This window comes from Python bivittatus, unplaced genomic scaffold (assembly GCF_059951505.1).
Source record: "Python bivittatus isolate LINGU-HERP-01145 unplaced genomic scaffold, Pbiv_v1 ctg000700_np1212, whole genome shotgun sequence".
NCBI lineage: Eukaryota > Metazoa > Chordata > Lepidosauria > Squamata > Pythonidae > Python > Python bivittatus.
In genome coordinates, this window is record NW_028277098.1 from 73,879,720 (window position 1) to 73,895,874 (window position 16,155).

The 16,155-nt window shown below is 40.1% G+C and overlaps 1 protein-coding gene across 8 annotated transcripts in view; it reads left to right on the forward strand.

Annotated features, from left to right (window-relative positions):
* The window catches only part of CHD6 (chromodomain helicase DNA binding protein 6), a 146,506-nt gene that overhangs the window by 69,975 nt on the left and 60,376 nt on the right, over positions 1–16,155 (forward strand). For 7 of the 8 annotated variants that reach the window (XM_088154339.1, XM_025166561.2, XM_025166647.2 and 4 more), the window contains 5 exons: positions 2,553–2,700; positions 8,945–9,094; positions 10,730–10,795; positions 12,320–12,378; positions 12,868–12,985. In XM_088154339.1, coding sequence (XP_088010465.1) covers positions 2,553–2,700; positions 8,945–9,094; positions 10,730–10,795; positions 12,320–12,378; positions 12,868–12,985 — 541 coding nt within the window. Of the gene's footprint in view, positions 1–2,552; positions 2,701–8,944; positions 9,095–10,729; positions 10,796–12,319; positions 12,379–12,867; positions 12,986–16,155 lie in introns of those variants that run through there. The other variant, XM_025166681.2, reaches the window with a different exon arrangement.

Below are 16,155 nucleotides of genomic sequence, written 5' to 3' on the forward strand. Positions count from 1 at the left end.
TGTGCTTGGCAACTGGCATGCATTTACTATGGTTGCAGTGTCCCAGGGTCATGTGATTGCCATTTGTGACCTTCCCAGCCAGCTTCTGACAAGCCAAATCAACGGGGGGGGGGGCTGCGTGGTTCACTTAATGATCGCAAGTGATTTGCTTAATGACTTCCACAAAATATATCATAAAATTGGGTGCAATCACATGATGCCTTGTTTAATGACCCCACTGCTTAACCATGCATTTTCGGGTCGCTATTGTGGTTGTAAGTTGAGGTCTACTTACAAAATTAAAGTTTTGAAGGATTTTGTGAGAAGAGACAAAAAAGGGAAAGAAATCGAGTTCTAGGACATTATTTGAAGGGATTAAAGACCAAGATTGTTAAAAGCAAAGGGAAGGAATATAAAGTTGGTTTATTTGATCAAGTTTAAAATATTGATGTTGTGTTTCTGGTAACCCTGAATGGACTTTTCCTGATCAGGACAATAACAAGGTTTTAAACTTTTGTTTATAGGTAAAATATGAGATATGGGAAGAACCATTTGTTGTATTTTAGGAAAAGGTGATAAGCTACTAAAATTGTTTATACTTGTGACAAGGGGGAAGTTACTTTTTTATATATTTCTTTACTATATTATTATTTTTTCTTTCTTTTCTTCTTTCTCTCTATTCTCTTTTCTGCACTTTCTATTCTTTCTTTTTACTCTTTTTAAAATTTGTATTTATTTATTTTTATTTTTTTATTGATTTATTTAACTTTTCCCCACCCATCTCCCCACAATGGGGGACTCTGGGCGGCTTACAACACACTAAAAACATAAATACAATTAAAAGTTATAAAAACCAAGCATTAAAAAATAAAAAAGCTAAAAAATCCAAGAGGCCGATGGGGGCCACACCAGGCCGCTAAGGGGCCAGCCAACCCCATTTCTGATATCCTCCCTCCCTGCCCCAGGCCAGATGGCAGAGCCAGGTCTTCAAATCCCTCTGAAAGGCCTGGAGTGAGGGGGCCTGTCTCATCTCTGGGGGCAAGATGTTCCAGAGGGCGGGGGCCACAGCAGAGAAGGCCCGCTTTCTGGATCCCACTAAACGAAGTTCTTTTATCGCGGGGATCCGAAGCATGCCCTCTCTGTGAGATTGGGTGGGACGGGTTGAGATCGTGGGGGCGAGGCAGTCCTTCAGGTAGCCTGGCCCCATGCCATGTAGGGCTTTAAAGGTGATAACCAACACCTTGAATTGGTCCCGGAAGCAAACCGGTACCCAATGCAGCTCACGGAGCAAAGGTGTTATATGGGTCCTCCTTCGGGCCCCAAAAATTGCTCGCGCGGCCGCATTCTGGACCAGCTGGAGCTTCCGGATATTCTTCAAGGGTAGCCCCATGTAGAGCGCATTGCAGTAGTATTTGCTTTTAATTTTTTAATTGTAACATTTAATAAAATTATCGGAAAAATATGATTAAGTACTGATATTTGAGAGAAAAATAAAGCTGCAATTCTTCAGTATCTCATATCTTAAATATACTGTAGTTGCTGTTACTTATTAGCATTGTTATTATTATGTACAAATAATCATCAATGTAAGTGTACCAGAGGTATACAACCAGAGGTCCCAGAGCTGCGTGCATCTTCTGAAAACCTTGGATGCAGCTCCAGAGACCTTCAAAACCAGTAGTTAATTTTAATACAAGGTAAATGTAATTGAAACAAAATCAAATTTAATTTTGCCTTGGCCCCACATATTACTTTTTGGAATGAAGCCCATGGTACACTATTTAAAGGCCAAGTGTGGCCTTCAGCCAAGAAAAAGTTGTGCATCTCTACTTTACACTGTTTAAGAGGACATGTGCCTTCCCTGATGAGCTGAAGAGTTAAATTCATTACAGGTGAGACATCAGAAGAAGGGAAAGATTTCTAATTATATTTTATATGATTATGTTAATAATGTGGTGCTCACAGCAATTGTTTTTAATGTCCCTGGTTGCTTATAAGTGAAAATTGTCCAATTAAATGGAAGAAAGGGACAATGTAAGTAAAGAAGCTTGCATACTAATGCAAAACTTCAACAGGGCCTATATTTTGCTAAATGTGTTAGATTAAAAACCAATTTCTGTAGTCAAATCAGTTTTGGTTGTGAACTTATACATGTCATATGTTTATATGTATTTTGTTTGCAAAGGTCCATAAATAATAGTTCTGTGAAATAATTTCCTCAAAAGAAAGTTGGCTGGGAATCAAAGTGAGCAACCTGAAGTGCCTCTAGGTACTATTTTTCTGACTTGCATTTATTTGAATACATATTGCTCAGTGTTGGAAAGAGTAATCTCTTTGCCTTTAAAGTGGCATTTGGGTAAGCAGAAAAGAATGCAGTAGAAAGGGAACCTTCACAAAGATATTACTTCTCTATGGTCATTTGAATCTGGATGTTGACTGCAAAGGGCATGATGCTTTCTGAGAAACCAGTACAAAAGATTTTCACGGTAGTATTTGGGTAAAACACGAGAGATAGATATTGAGTCCAATGATATTTGCTCTGATACTATAATGCTGTTCATTTGTATCTGCAGCATGGAGCAAGGACCAACTCCTGTTGAAAAGAAGAAGAAAGGAAAAAGGAAAAACGACACTCCACTGGATAATTTAGAATTGGATCAAGGTCTTCTTTCATTGTCTGGACAAAGCCTTGAGGAATCTGTTGAATCAGCCGACAGCCAGGTATACTTGAATCTTTAATCTTTATGGACATGAGACAATCTACTGTTACTGATACTTTCCCATGAATACAACCAGTTTATGCTCCATTAATTCCTATTATTCTCTGGTTGCATTTATAAAGGATTCTGCTTGTTAGGGCCCTCCAAAAATATACCTGTATATTAGCTTGGGCACAGAACTGAAACATGGAAAGTTGTCAAACTGTATTCATTCAAACAAGGACATCTTTTTTTTCTTCTTTTTTTGATAATGTAAGATCCCTTCCAGAGAGCCAGTTTGGTGCAGTGGTTTAGGCATAAGGCTAGAAACCCGGAGACTGTGAGTTCTAGTTCCACCTTAGGCACAAAGCCAGCTGGGTGACCTTGGGCCAGTCACTCTCTCTCAGCCCTAGGAAGCAAGCAATGGTAAACCACTTCTGAAACATTACCAAGAAAACTTCAGGGACTTGTCCAGGGAGATGCCAGGAGTCAAAAACTGACCTGAAGGTGTGCATGCACACAAACACACATACACCCGAGCATCCTTTCCATGCGCTCTGTATACACTGTTCAAATCTTGTGCTTACGAATGCATGTGGTGTAGACAGTTGGGGAACCTATGCAGAATGGTTTTGCTAACATGTATGATTTGTAGAAATGAAAAGGCTGCACCTGTCCATGCTTTTAAAAACTGCAATAGCTCACTGCTCACTGTGTGGATAATCTAAGTATCATAGGGAGAAACTCCTATTCTCAGTGTTTCCTCCTACTTCTGATAATTTTTCAGATGAATGTTGGACAAGGCCAAATGGTTGTGGCTCATACATACATACCCATCACACTATACCCTATTGGGGTAAACAGTTTTATATAGAGTACAAAAAAGGAGTAAGAAATTACAGTGGGGCAAAAAAGTATTTAGTCAGCCACCAATTGTGCAAGTTCTCCCACTTAAAAAGATGAGAGAGGCCTGTAATTTTCATCATAGGTATACCTCAACTATGAGAGACAAAATGGGGGAAAAAATCCAGAAAATCACATTGTCTGATTTTTAAAGAATTTATTTGCAAATCATGGTGGAAAATAAGTATTTGGTCACCTACAAACAAGCAAGATGTCTGGCTCTCACAGACCTGTAACTACTTCTTTAAGAGGCTCCTCTGTCTACCACTCGTTACCTGTAGTAATGGCACCTGTTTGACCTTGTTATCAGTATAAAAGACACCTGTCCACAACCTCAAACAGTCACACTCCAAGCTCCACTATGGCCAAGACCAAAGAGCTGTTGAAGGACACCAGAAACAAAATTGTAGACCTGCACCAGGCTGGGAAGACTGAATCTGCAATAGGCAAGCAGCTTGGTGTGAAGAAATCAACTGTGGGAGCAATAATTAGAAAATGGAAGACATACATACCACTGATAATCTCCCTTGATCTGGGGCTCCATGCAAGATCTCACCCTGTGGGGTCAAAATGATCACAAGAACGGTGAGCAAAAATCCCAGAACCGCATGGGGGGACCTAGTGAATGACCTGCAGAGAGCTGGGACCAAAGTAACAAAGGCTACCATCAGTAACACATGCTGCCAGGGACTCAAATCCTGCAGTGCCAGATGTGTCCCCCTGCTTAAGCCAGTACATGTCCGGGCCTGTCTGAAGTTTGCTAGAGAGCATTTGGATGATCCAGAAGAGGATTGGGAGAATGTCATATGGTCAGATGAAACCAAAGTAGAACGTTTTGGTCTAAACTCAACTTGTCGTGTTTGGAGGAGAGAGAATGCTGAGTTGCATCCAAAGAACACCATACCTACTGTGAAGCATGGGGGTGGAAACATCATGCTTTGGGGCTGTTTTTCTGCAAAGGGACCAGGACGACTGATCCGTGTAAAGGAAAGAATGAATGGGGCCATGTATCGTGAGATTTTGAGTGAACACCTCCTTCATCAGCAAGGGCATTGAAGATGAAACGTGGCTGGGTCTTTCAGCATGACAATGATCCCAAACACCCCCCCCCCCGGCAACGAAGGAGTGGCTTCGTAAGAAGCATTTCAAGGTCCTGGAGTGGCCTAGCCAGTCTCCAGATCTCAACCCCATGGAAAACCTTTGGAGGGAGTTGAAAGTCCGTGTTGCCCAGTGACAGCCCCAAAACATCACTGCTCTAGAGGAGATCTGCATGGAGGAATGGGCCAAAATACCAGCAACAGTGTGTGAAAACCTTGTGAAGACTTACAGAAAACGTTTGACCTCTGTCATTGCCAACAAATGATATATAACAAAGTATTGAGATGAACTTTTGATATTGACCAAATACTTATTTTCCACCATGATTTGCAAATAAATTCTTTAAAAATCAGACTGATTTTCTGGATTTTTTCCCTCATTTTGTCTCTCATAGTTGAGGTATACCTATGATGAAAATGACAGGCCTCTCTCATCTTTTTAAGTGGGAGAACTTGCACAATTGGTGGCTGACTAAATACTTTTTTGCCCCACTGTATAAGCCAAAGAATTAAACCTATGAAAAAGGGAAAAGTAATATATACCACTCACTATATATCCCTACATATTTCCATCTTTGCATGCCATCCTTGCTTCCACTACATCCATATACCAATTTATACATTGCCTTTAGTTACTTAAACTTCTTATCACAGTTTGATGAGGACCTCATCAACATAATTCAACTGTGACTGTCTTGGAGTATTCTCTTTCCTGTCTAGCTCTTAAGTCTTCCATCACACATTTGTTTTGCAATTCCATCTTCATTTGTTCTCTGTGTGGTGTCATGGGTTGTACAGTATAACTTGCATTTACTTTCTATATTTTCCCTGTTAAGCACAACTGTCTTGGTCTTTGATACATTAATTTTCAGATCATTGTTGCATCATTCAGTTTTGCAGCACATTGTTTGGGTTAATGTATGCACACATTAATGTTCCCAACCAACAGACCTCTGTTGGCCACAAGCATTCCATATACATTTATCCATAAATACATGAAACAACTAAGAGGACATCCCACATTCTTGTCTTATTCACTGCATAGTGTTGGACCATTCACTTAGAATTCCATTTATTTTCATGCAAACTGTATTGTCAGTATATGTGCTCTTACTGTATTTAACAACCAAGCCAACTTCTCATTCTTGCAAAACATTCCATATTTCAGACTTATTCACATACAGTGGGGCAAAAAAGTATTTAGTCAGCCACCAATTGTGCAAGTTCTCCCACTTAAAAAGATGAGAGAGGCCTGTCATTTTCATCATAGGTATACCTCAACTATGAGAGACAAAATGGGGGAAAAAATCCAGAAAATCACATTGTCTGATTTTTAAAGAATTTATTTGCAAATCATGGTGGAAAATAAGTATTTGGTCAATATCAAAAGTTCATCTCAATACTTTGTTATATATCCTTTGTTGGCAATGACAGAGGTCAAACTTTTCTGTAAGTCTTCACAGGGTTTTCACACACTGTTGCTGGTATTTTGGCCCATTCCTCCATGCAGATCTCCTCTAGAGCAGTGATGTTTTGGGGCTGTCACTGGGCAACACGGACTTTCAACTCCCTCCAAAGGTTTTCCATGGGGTTGAGATCTGGAGACTGGCTAGGCCACTCCAGGACCTTGAAATGCTTCTTACGAAGCCACTCTTTCGTTGCCTGGGGGGGGCGTTTGGGATCATTGTCATGCTGAAAGACCCAGCCACGTTTCATCTTCAATGCCCTTGCTGATGGAAGGAGGTGTTCACTCAAAATCTCACGATACATGGCCCCATTCATTCTTTCCTTTACACGGATCAGTCGTCCTGGTCCCTTTGCAGAAAAACAGCCCCAAAGCATGATGTTTCCACCCCCATGCTTCACAGTAGGTATGGTGTTCTTTGGATGCAACTCAGCATTCTCTCTCCTCCAAACACGACGAGTTGAGTTTAGACCAAAACGTTCTACTTTGGTTTCATCTGACCATATGACATTCTCCCAATCCTCTTCTGGATCATCCCAATGCTCTCTAGCAAACTTCAGACGGGCCTAGACATGTACTGGCTTAAGCAGGGGGACACATCTGGCACTGCAGGATTTGAGTCCCTGGCGGCATAGTGTGTTACTGATGGTAGCCTTTGTTACTTTGGTCCCAGCTCTCTGCAGGTCATTCACTAGGTCCCCCCGTGTGGTTCTGGGATTTTTGCTCACCGTTCCTGTGATCATTTTGACCCCACGGGGTAAGATCTTGCATGGAGCCCCAGATCAAGGGAGATTATCAGTGGTCTTGTATGTCTTCCATTTTCTAATTATTGCTCCCACAGTTGATTTCTTCACACCAAGCTGCTTGCCTATTGCAGATTCAGTCTTCCCAGCCTGGTGCAGGTCTACAATTTTGTTTCTGGTGTCCTTCGACAGCTCTTTGGTCTTGGCCATAGTGGAGCTTGGAGTGTGACTGTTTGAGGTTGTGGACAGGTGTCTTTTATACTGATAACAAGGTCAAACAGGTGCCATTACTACAGGTAACGAGTGGTAGACAGAGGAGCCTCTTAAAGAAGTAGTTACAGGTCTGTGAGAGCCAGACATCTTGCTTGTTTGTAGGTGACCAAATACTTATTTTCCACCATGATTTGCAAATAAATTCTTTAAAAATCAGACAATGTGATTTTCTGGATTTTTTTCCTCATTTTGCCTCTCATAGTTGAGGTATACCTATGATGAAAATTACAGGCCTCTCTCATCTTTTTAAGTGGGAGAACTTGCACAATTGGTGGCTGACTAAATACTTTTTTGCCCCAATGTATCATACCCTTTCTCTAAATCAACAAATATGCAATAAATTTTCTCTGTATGATATTAGACTTCAGTTCCCATCAGGTGCAGAGAGGATAAACAGTGATTAGAGATGGGGGTTACAATTCTACAACATGTAGAAAGTCATAGGTAGAAGTGGGGTTGAAGAATAGGAGATATTTTCGCCTGGTTGAATTTGAGGAGGCTATACAGCTTTGGGTAGAGAAATGATTAGATGACGAATTTTACATTTCAAAGACAGGTTTGAAAACTTACACTGAGAAAAGTTAAGGCAAATTTGCAGGAGCATGTTCACTACATGTTCACTGTGTTATCCTGACTTGCAATCATGTGAATGGGCCTTCATAGATAAAGCATAATAAAGACATCTCTTCACATTGCTTTAGTTCACCTATCACTTTAAGGTGCATTGAAGTTTGCTTTGGCTTGGCATCATGTATGAACCTAGCCCAAAGTGGTAACCCATAACCATAACCCATGAGTTATGATTTAGCATTTTGTATGACTTAGGCCATTGACTCAGATGCAGAGCATTTCAGTTTGCACATTCACTTGTGATTTGTCAAGGGTTGAATCATGAAGCAATCAACAGTCAAGGGAGAACTATCAGATCCATTGGTATTGATCAGAAGGAGCCTGGCCAAGAACAGTTGAAGTTAGGAAGAAGAGGCATTCCATGGGGAATTTTCTGAAACTATTGTATTAAAAGATCAGTTGGTATAAATAGAACTGGCTGAAAGTGATTTCTGAATTGAGCAGTGTGTTTACTTAAAGAATATATGCAGGAGCAATGAGTGGCTCAAAGGTGGCTCCAGGAAAGATAGAAAGTAGGCAAAAATGAATTTCTTCTCTTACAGAATTTAGACAAATTGGCAGGCAATTTTTAGGATTGGCAGTTTTCTGCCTTTCTTTCTTTGCCATCCAGAACTGCCTAGGGGGTTGGCGAAGTATTCTAGGAGCAGGTGGTGATGGAATGAAAATGCAATTTATTAGGGAAAAGAAAGAATCAAACAAAGGCAGGAAGAGAAAAATTCACACACACATACACAGATTTTTAGTGCTGAGATTTATATTCATTTCCTGCCTTATGTCTTAACCTATGCCTTGGCTTATATTGGTTTATTGTTTTCACATGTTGTGAACATGCAGTTTCAACATGCATGAAACTGATACATAGCAGGATCCTCTCTCCATTGTTTGAGAGATTGGCTTCAGTGGTTTAGCACCATATTTATCCTTGGTGTGGGATGTTCAAAATTTTGAAGTGACAAGCTGAATCATATGCCTCTGTCTTACAACATTTTGTTTAATTCAGCCCTCCAGTGCCCTAATTTTTTACTGGCTGGCAACACATTGGCCATATCTAAGCAATATGTCTTTCTTTTTATAACCTGGGCAAGTGCTGGATTTCAGTTGAGCAGTATTGTATACATCTTTCCTACCATGTTTGAGCCTGTGTTTGCTATGCAGAAGCGCCGTTCTGGACGCCAGGTGAAGCGTAGGAAGTACAATGAAGACTTGGATTTCAAGGTGGTTGATGATGATGGTGAAACAATAGCTGTACTGGGTGCTGGCCGAGCTTCTGCACTTTCTGCATCTACCTTGGCTTGGCAGGCAGAGGTATGGCTGGGACAATTGGGAAACAAAACTTAGTTCTTTCTAGTTGCATATAGAAAATTCATTTGCCAGTATGACTGAGGAACTCACGGCACACTAGACATGTGAGTTCATGTTTGCAGCAATTTGAGAAGAGTTACGTGCCGAAATGCAGTATTAACTTTTTCTGTAATTTTAAATTGTTCTAAATAAGTGAATCATATAACTGATTATTCCCTGTCATTTGGAATGTAATAATATATGTACACAGGAGCAATTACTTAATTCAATGAGAATTCTTACCAAATAAGTATTTATTTCCCAAATGAAGTTCTAATCTGATTTGGATTTCTCAGTATTCCTTCCATTTTAGAACATTTCCTAATATCCATTATTTAAAGTAGTTCTTTATATTTAATTATAAGCAAAGATTGCTGATTGTGATTTAAGCCTCTATTTTAATTAAAAGAACATAAGGGATCCTTAAGAGCCAGTTTGGTGTAGTGGTTAAGGCATCAGGCTAGAAACCAGGATACTATGAGTTCTGGTGCCACCTTAGGCACAAAGCAAACTGGGTGACTTTAGGCCAGTCTCTCTCTCTCAGCCCTAGGAAGCAAGCAATGGTAAACCACTTCTGAAACATTACCAAGAAAACTTCAGGGACTTGTCCAGGAAGTTGCCAGGAGTCAAAAACAGAAGAAGAAGAAGAAGAAGAAGAAGAAGAAGAAGAAGAAGAAGAAGAAGAAGAGGAAGAAGAAGAAGAAGAAGAAGAAGAAGAAGAAGAAGAAGAAGAAGAAGAAGAAGAAGAAGAAGAAGAAGAAGAAGAAGAAGAAGAAGAAGAAGAAGAAGAAGAAGAAGAAGAAGAAGAAGAAGAAGAAGAAGAAGAAGAAGAAGAAGAAGAAGAAGATTATTATTATTCTTAGAATATATAACAAGACCATTCAAATAGACAAGTTCAGGACAGAATTGCACATCATTTACAGGTAGTCCTCAGTTCATGACCATTTGTTCAGTGGCCATTTGAAGTTACAATGGTGCTGAATGGGGAGACTTATGCAGCTGCAGCTGTTGAATGTCCCCATGGTCACGGGATAACAAATTGGTGCATGGCAACCAGCTTTCAATTATGATGGTCTCAGCATCCTGCAGTCATATGAGTGCACCTAATGACTGTGCAAGCAAAATCAGTGGGGAAGCCAGCAGGAGGTTGCAAATGGCAACCATGTGATGTTGTGCCTAACAGCTGTGTGAGATTTGCCTAATGAACACAACTGAAACTGCCATCATAAGTCGGTGTGGTCATGTGATGTAACACTTCATGACTGTGTCACTTAGTGTCAGTCCCAATTACCATTGTTAACTGAGGACTACCTGAAATGTATATGTTGAATCCATCTGGATTGTAACTCTGGGTGTACAGACAAAGTAGTTGTCCCATTGCTCAGGAATGAATATTTAATCTGAAACATCTATGCTTTCTTGTTCCTTCTTTTCTAAATTTAAGTAAAATCACATGACAAGAAGTACCTGTCTGTTAATTCCAGGAGATGTCTGGAAACACTGAAGTTCCCACTTTTAATGCCTATTTCTTTAAAACACTAAATACCACAATCACATCTGGGCAGCTAACCTTTCTCCTTCTTCTCTCCGGCTCCATAGGAACCTCCTGAGGATGATGCCAACATCATTGAGAAGATTCTTGCCTCCAGGATGGTGCAGAAAGAGGTGAGGGCCTCTCTTGTCCTCAGAGCCCTTTCAGTTCCTTTCTGGGCTATTAGTCCATTGGAAGGAAAGAATATAATTGGTAGAGTTAAATCATAACAACTGGTACTATAAGAAGATGCTGTAAATGATCTACTTTATCATATTAATTTGTTACTTACAGTAATATGATATTGAATAAGAGGACTATTTTGTTTGGAGCTTAGCTTCTTCATCCAGTAGATACTCTGAGTTTGGAAGACCTGTTGGAAGTAGGGGCAAGCCTTCAGTTTGACGCTCAAGGCAGAGGCACACTGGGCTGTCCTAAAATACTTGCCTGTGGTGGGTGCTTTAAATTCAGAATGCTGCTGAGGGCAAAATTGTGCCTCACAAGTTGCCTCCATCCCCAGCTCTAGTATGGAAGTGGGAGGGGAGGAGGTATATCAACTTGCTTTTGCCTGGAGCTTCAGTTTCAAGCGCTAAGACCCAACTCCTCTCTTGCCAGAGCCAGAAAGCAAGATGTTCAGATCTGAAACATGTTTCCTGCTGCCATGATTTATTTCCTTAAAACCAACCGCCTGCTCATAAAGCTTACGTTACAATTGTTTATATTTAGGACTGCAAGCTCTGGGATGAGAGAGGGGTTTTTTTTTTGAGAGAGAGAGAGAGAAAGAGAGAGATTCAATATCCATTGGTTATATTATCCTAGTAAATAGAGTGAAATCCAGACAAAAATAAGTTTGATTTAACAGTTTGTGCCTGTGTATGCATGTGAGTGTGAGTGTATCACACACTTCTTTGATTGAAGCCTGGGTTGAATCAAGCAGCACCTCTGCACCTGATAAAAGCCAATTGATAGATCTGCTGTCTTTTCCAACATTCCACCTAAAATGGATGCAACCATGATGAAATGGCTTCCACACTTTTCTGTGTTTTATTTTAATCTGTTTTGCTTGATGAAAGGGTCTAGAAAGCTCAGATGTTTGCACATTATTTTGTAATTTTGAATGAGCCCAATAATAACATTATTTCAATATGGATTTAGAGCTTTTTTCTCATGGTCAGTTCAGCCTTTTCTTGTAATTAAGCTAGGTAGTCATCTCACTGAAGCATATGGAAAAAAATTATTATAGGAACATCCCAGGTATTGCTTTGCTGTTTCTCATTCCTAAGAGATTTGAATGACTTGGCTTAATACCAGCAAGGAATGGGAACATCATTTGCTTTCCCTTCATATGTTCCTTATTCACTTCTGCTTTTCTTGCCAACTGGACTTCAATATTATTCCAACCATACCTGAAGATCCTCATGGAATCTGTTATATTTTGTTACATTACAAAATAGTTTCAAGTGAGCTACCATTGGCTGTGGATTGTGATTCTAGCATAGCATCAGTCTTGTGCAAATGATGCCTGCTAAGCATTAATGGCTATACTGGATACAAGTGGATGGATAATTAGTGGATATATAATGGATACTAAACATTAATGGATATAATATATCCATTTATATAATAAACAAACAAACAAATAATTGTTGTTGTTCCAGATTTATCCTGGAGGAGCAACTTATGAACAGGAAGAGTTCTATGTAAAGTACCGCAATTTGTACGTATAGCATGTGTTTGTCTTATCAATGTGTTACGTACTGTTCTGTTTTGGATGTCCAAAACATATAAAGTAGCATCTGTTTCTTAGTACTAGAAATGGACTGGTTTGTCAAATTTGATTTTGCTTAATTTCATATTTTTCCAACTTTAAATTCCTTATATCGGATTTCTGCAACATTTTTCCTAATATTTGCATTTTTGTATTCTTTTTTTCTTAATTTATATCTTTTGGGAAGCACTAGTAATCTAATACATTGCATTTTTATGTACACTTCGCCAGCATATGCCTATTTGGTTGCATTTTTCCTAACATTTTAAACATGATTTAAGTTACATTGCAACTTTTAGAAAGATATGGATATTGACATGCAATTACATACTTTAAGGAAGTGAGATTTGGACAATTTTGCATTAAAATGCTGATCATGTAGCTGTCTCCCATAGTTCCTTTTTAATAATCTTAATAATATTTTTTGTTCATTCATAGTTCTTATTTGCACTGTAAATGGGCCACCATGGAGGAGTTGGAGAAAGATCCCCGGATCTCTCAGAAGATTAAACGCTTTCGCAATAAACAGGCCCAAATGAAGCACATTTTCACTGAGGTTAGTAACAAATTTTCCTGGTTGGCGTCATGTTCCTTCTCAGAATATTTTTTGAAGTTAGCTGGGGTTGCTTTTTTGTGGCATTAGCAATATGTATGCATGTACGCAGGGGCACTGCTATTGTTGTTGTTGTTTAGTCGTTAAGTCGTGTCCGACTCTTCGTGACCCCATGAACCATATTGCGCCAGGCCTTCCTGTCCTTCACTGCCTCCCTGAGTTTGCTCAGTTTCATGCTCATTGCTTCAGTGATGCTATCTAACCATCTCATCCTCTGCCGTCCTCTTCTCCTTTTGCCTTCAATCTTTCCCAGCATCAGGGTCTTCTCCAAAGAGATCTCTCTTCGCATTAGGTGGCCAAAATATCTGAGCTTGAGCTTCATTATCGATCCTTCCAATGAGCAATCAGGGTTGATTTCCTTTAAGATTGACTGGTTTGACCTCCTAGCAGTCCAGGGAACTCTTAAGAGTCTTCTCCAGCACCACAGTTCAAAGGCATCAATTCTTCGGCGCTCGGCCTTTTTTATGGTCCAGCTCTCACAGCCATACATTACTACTGGAAAAACCATAGCTTTGACTATGCGGATCTTTGTCGGCAAGGTGACGTCTCTGCTTTTTAATATGCTATCTAGGCTTGCCATAGCTTTCCTCCCAAGGAGCAAGCGTCTTTTAATTTCATGGCTGCAGTCTCCGTCTATACTGCTATACTCTAAAGCAAAATTATGTTTGAAGATCTTTTCTTTTACTTGCATGCAACATACATGTGTATGAGTTTTGTTAGTAGATGAATCTCACTTAACATTTGATTTAATATGAATTCTCCTACCAGATAAGTTATGTGTATCTTTCTTCATGCATCCCAGACGGTTGTAAATCAGGGCAGTATGAAATTGAAATTGCTTCTAACTGCTGATGTAAATTCATAGCATTTTTAGTCCTTTTGTCAGTACATGTTCTTAGAACAAATATGAATGATTTGTGATGAAAAATGTCACATCATTTCCTCTTGCTAGGATGAGCAACTGTTCTTCTGCTTGATATACTGAAGACTTTTCCAGCCTCCTAGTGACCTCTTATGCCAGAATGCTTGGATGTTTTTAAGAGATGTTGCTGTATTAAGTAATTACATTTCTGTCTTCTTTCCTTCATTAGCACCTGAATTAGAGGTAAAGAAATCACAGGAAAAGATAAATGGCTGCTGACAACTTAAAAATTAAAAATGGCTGTCTCGTCAGTTACAAGTTATTTGTGAGGAGGATTAAGGATACTCCTGGAGTTCCAGAAAGCCCTTAAGACTTGGCTCTGTTCCCAGGCCTGGGGTTAATGTGTTTGTGGGACTCCTGTTAGGTTTTTATTGTTACAGCTGTTTTTAGTCTGGGTTGTCTGTTCAGTGCTCCTGAAAGGAGATTCAAGAAGATACCACAGCCATGCCCTGTGAGTCAGGACAAATAGAATCTATTCACTTGTGTTGGATTGTGTTGGCTGTCCAGAGTCTACTGGGATGGGTGGCGATAACTTATTTAATTAATAGATGATGGTGATGATGATGGCCCATATGGATAAAAGTATAAAATTATTGTACCTCTGACAGGGCAGAACAGGAATAGAAAGGTTTGTATGATGGTGCGTTGCCAGTCAAGAGATTCCTGAGAAAATGCTGTTGCTTTTATAGTGAGACAACATGTGCTTTTTCTAACTATCATATCTTTACATGGTGATGTTTGGGATGTATTGTGGATGTATGGTGGAAGTGGACTGGAGGAAGGTTGATTTTTTCCTAAGCTCAGATAGGTAATTGATGACCTGTGCATTCAATATGGCAATTTGAGGCTTATCATAATAGATGTGTATGTTTCTGACAGCTCAGGATGAATACTCAGTCAGATTATTGGTTGATTGCTGTTGCTGCCTTTCATTTGGTAATCACTTTCAACCAGCATCTTGAAAAAAGAAGTAACTGTCAGCATAAAACACATGCCTCTCCTACAGGTAGTCCTCAGCTTACATCCATTTGTTCAGTGACCGTTCAAAGTTACAGCAGTGCTGAAAAAATGGACATACAACTGGTCCCCAAACTTCCAGCCATCGCAGCACCCCTGTGATCACATGATCACGATACAGGTGCTTGGGTGCCTGGCTCATGATTATGATGTTGCAGGAAGCTGTGGTCAAGTGATTGCCATTTGTGACCTTCTCTGCTGGCTTCCCACAAGCAAAGTCAATATGGAAGTCGACAGGAAAGATCTCAAGTTGCTCTGTTAAGTTATTCCAGTCCGCAGCACCCTCCCTGCCTGCTCGCAGCCTCCGCAGGCCCTCCCCAGCCTCCCCCACCCCACCATGGTACCTCCATGCTCCTTACCTGCTGCTTCCTGCTTAACAACCTGTGTGTCAAGGTTACCATGGCAACCGGGACTGTCAGGATTGCCATTGCTATGCTGTCATATGACGTTGTGCTTTATGACCATATCACTTAGTGATGGCAGTCCCAGTCCCAACTGCTGTCATAACCAGAGGACTGGCTGTAGGAGATTGTAGTTTCCTTCTCCAAAATAAGGCATTTTTCTAGTTGCTGGGTATGGGCAACTAGCTGGAAAAGAGTTAGAAGTGGAGGCAAGTTGCAAACTCCAGGTTTGTCTCTGCTTGAAGAAGAGAAGTAAACCCTTCTCAGAGTTTGGCTGGGCTCTTTGAATGTCACCCACCCTTATACTCTTGTGGGATCCCAGCACAGCTCCAGATTCCAAAGAATGTCCTTTCATTTTATGTAACCATCATCCCATGCTATCTTTTTTCCTGTATTTTTACTCATTTTTGGTGGGAAATGGTGGAGCCTTTGGGGAGAGTTGAGTTTCTGCCCTGAACTTTTACATCTTTATTCAAGTTACAGGCAGAGGGCTTTGTTTAACAGGTAAAGATAAGGAACTTTGGGTGGAAGTATTTTTCTAATATTCCTTGGTCTTCACACATCTGTCTGCTTATTTTTGGCTTACAGTTTAAAGACTGCAGTTGAGGTACATAAGGAAAAAAGCCTGCCAAAGCTTTTATTTCCACCAGAAACTCTGGAAAAAACCTGCTAAAGAGTTCTTTTGCCTGTAACTCTGTTAAAAAAGAAAATAAAATTATCTGACAGTGAGAAAATTCTTCCTTCTGTCTAGTGCAGGAGACTTAAACACTTGC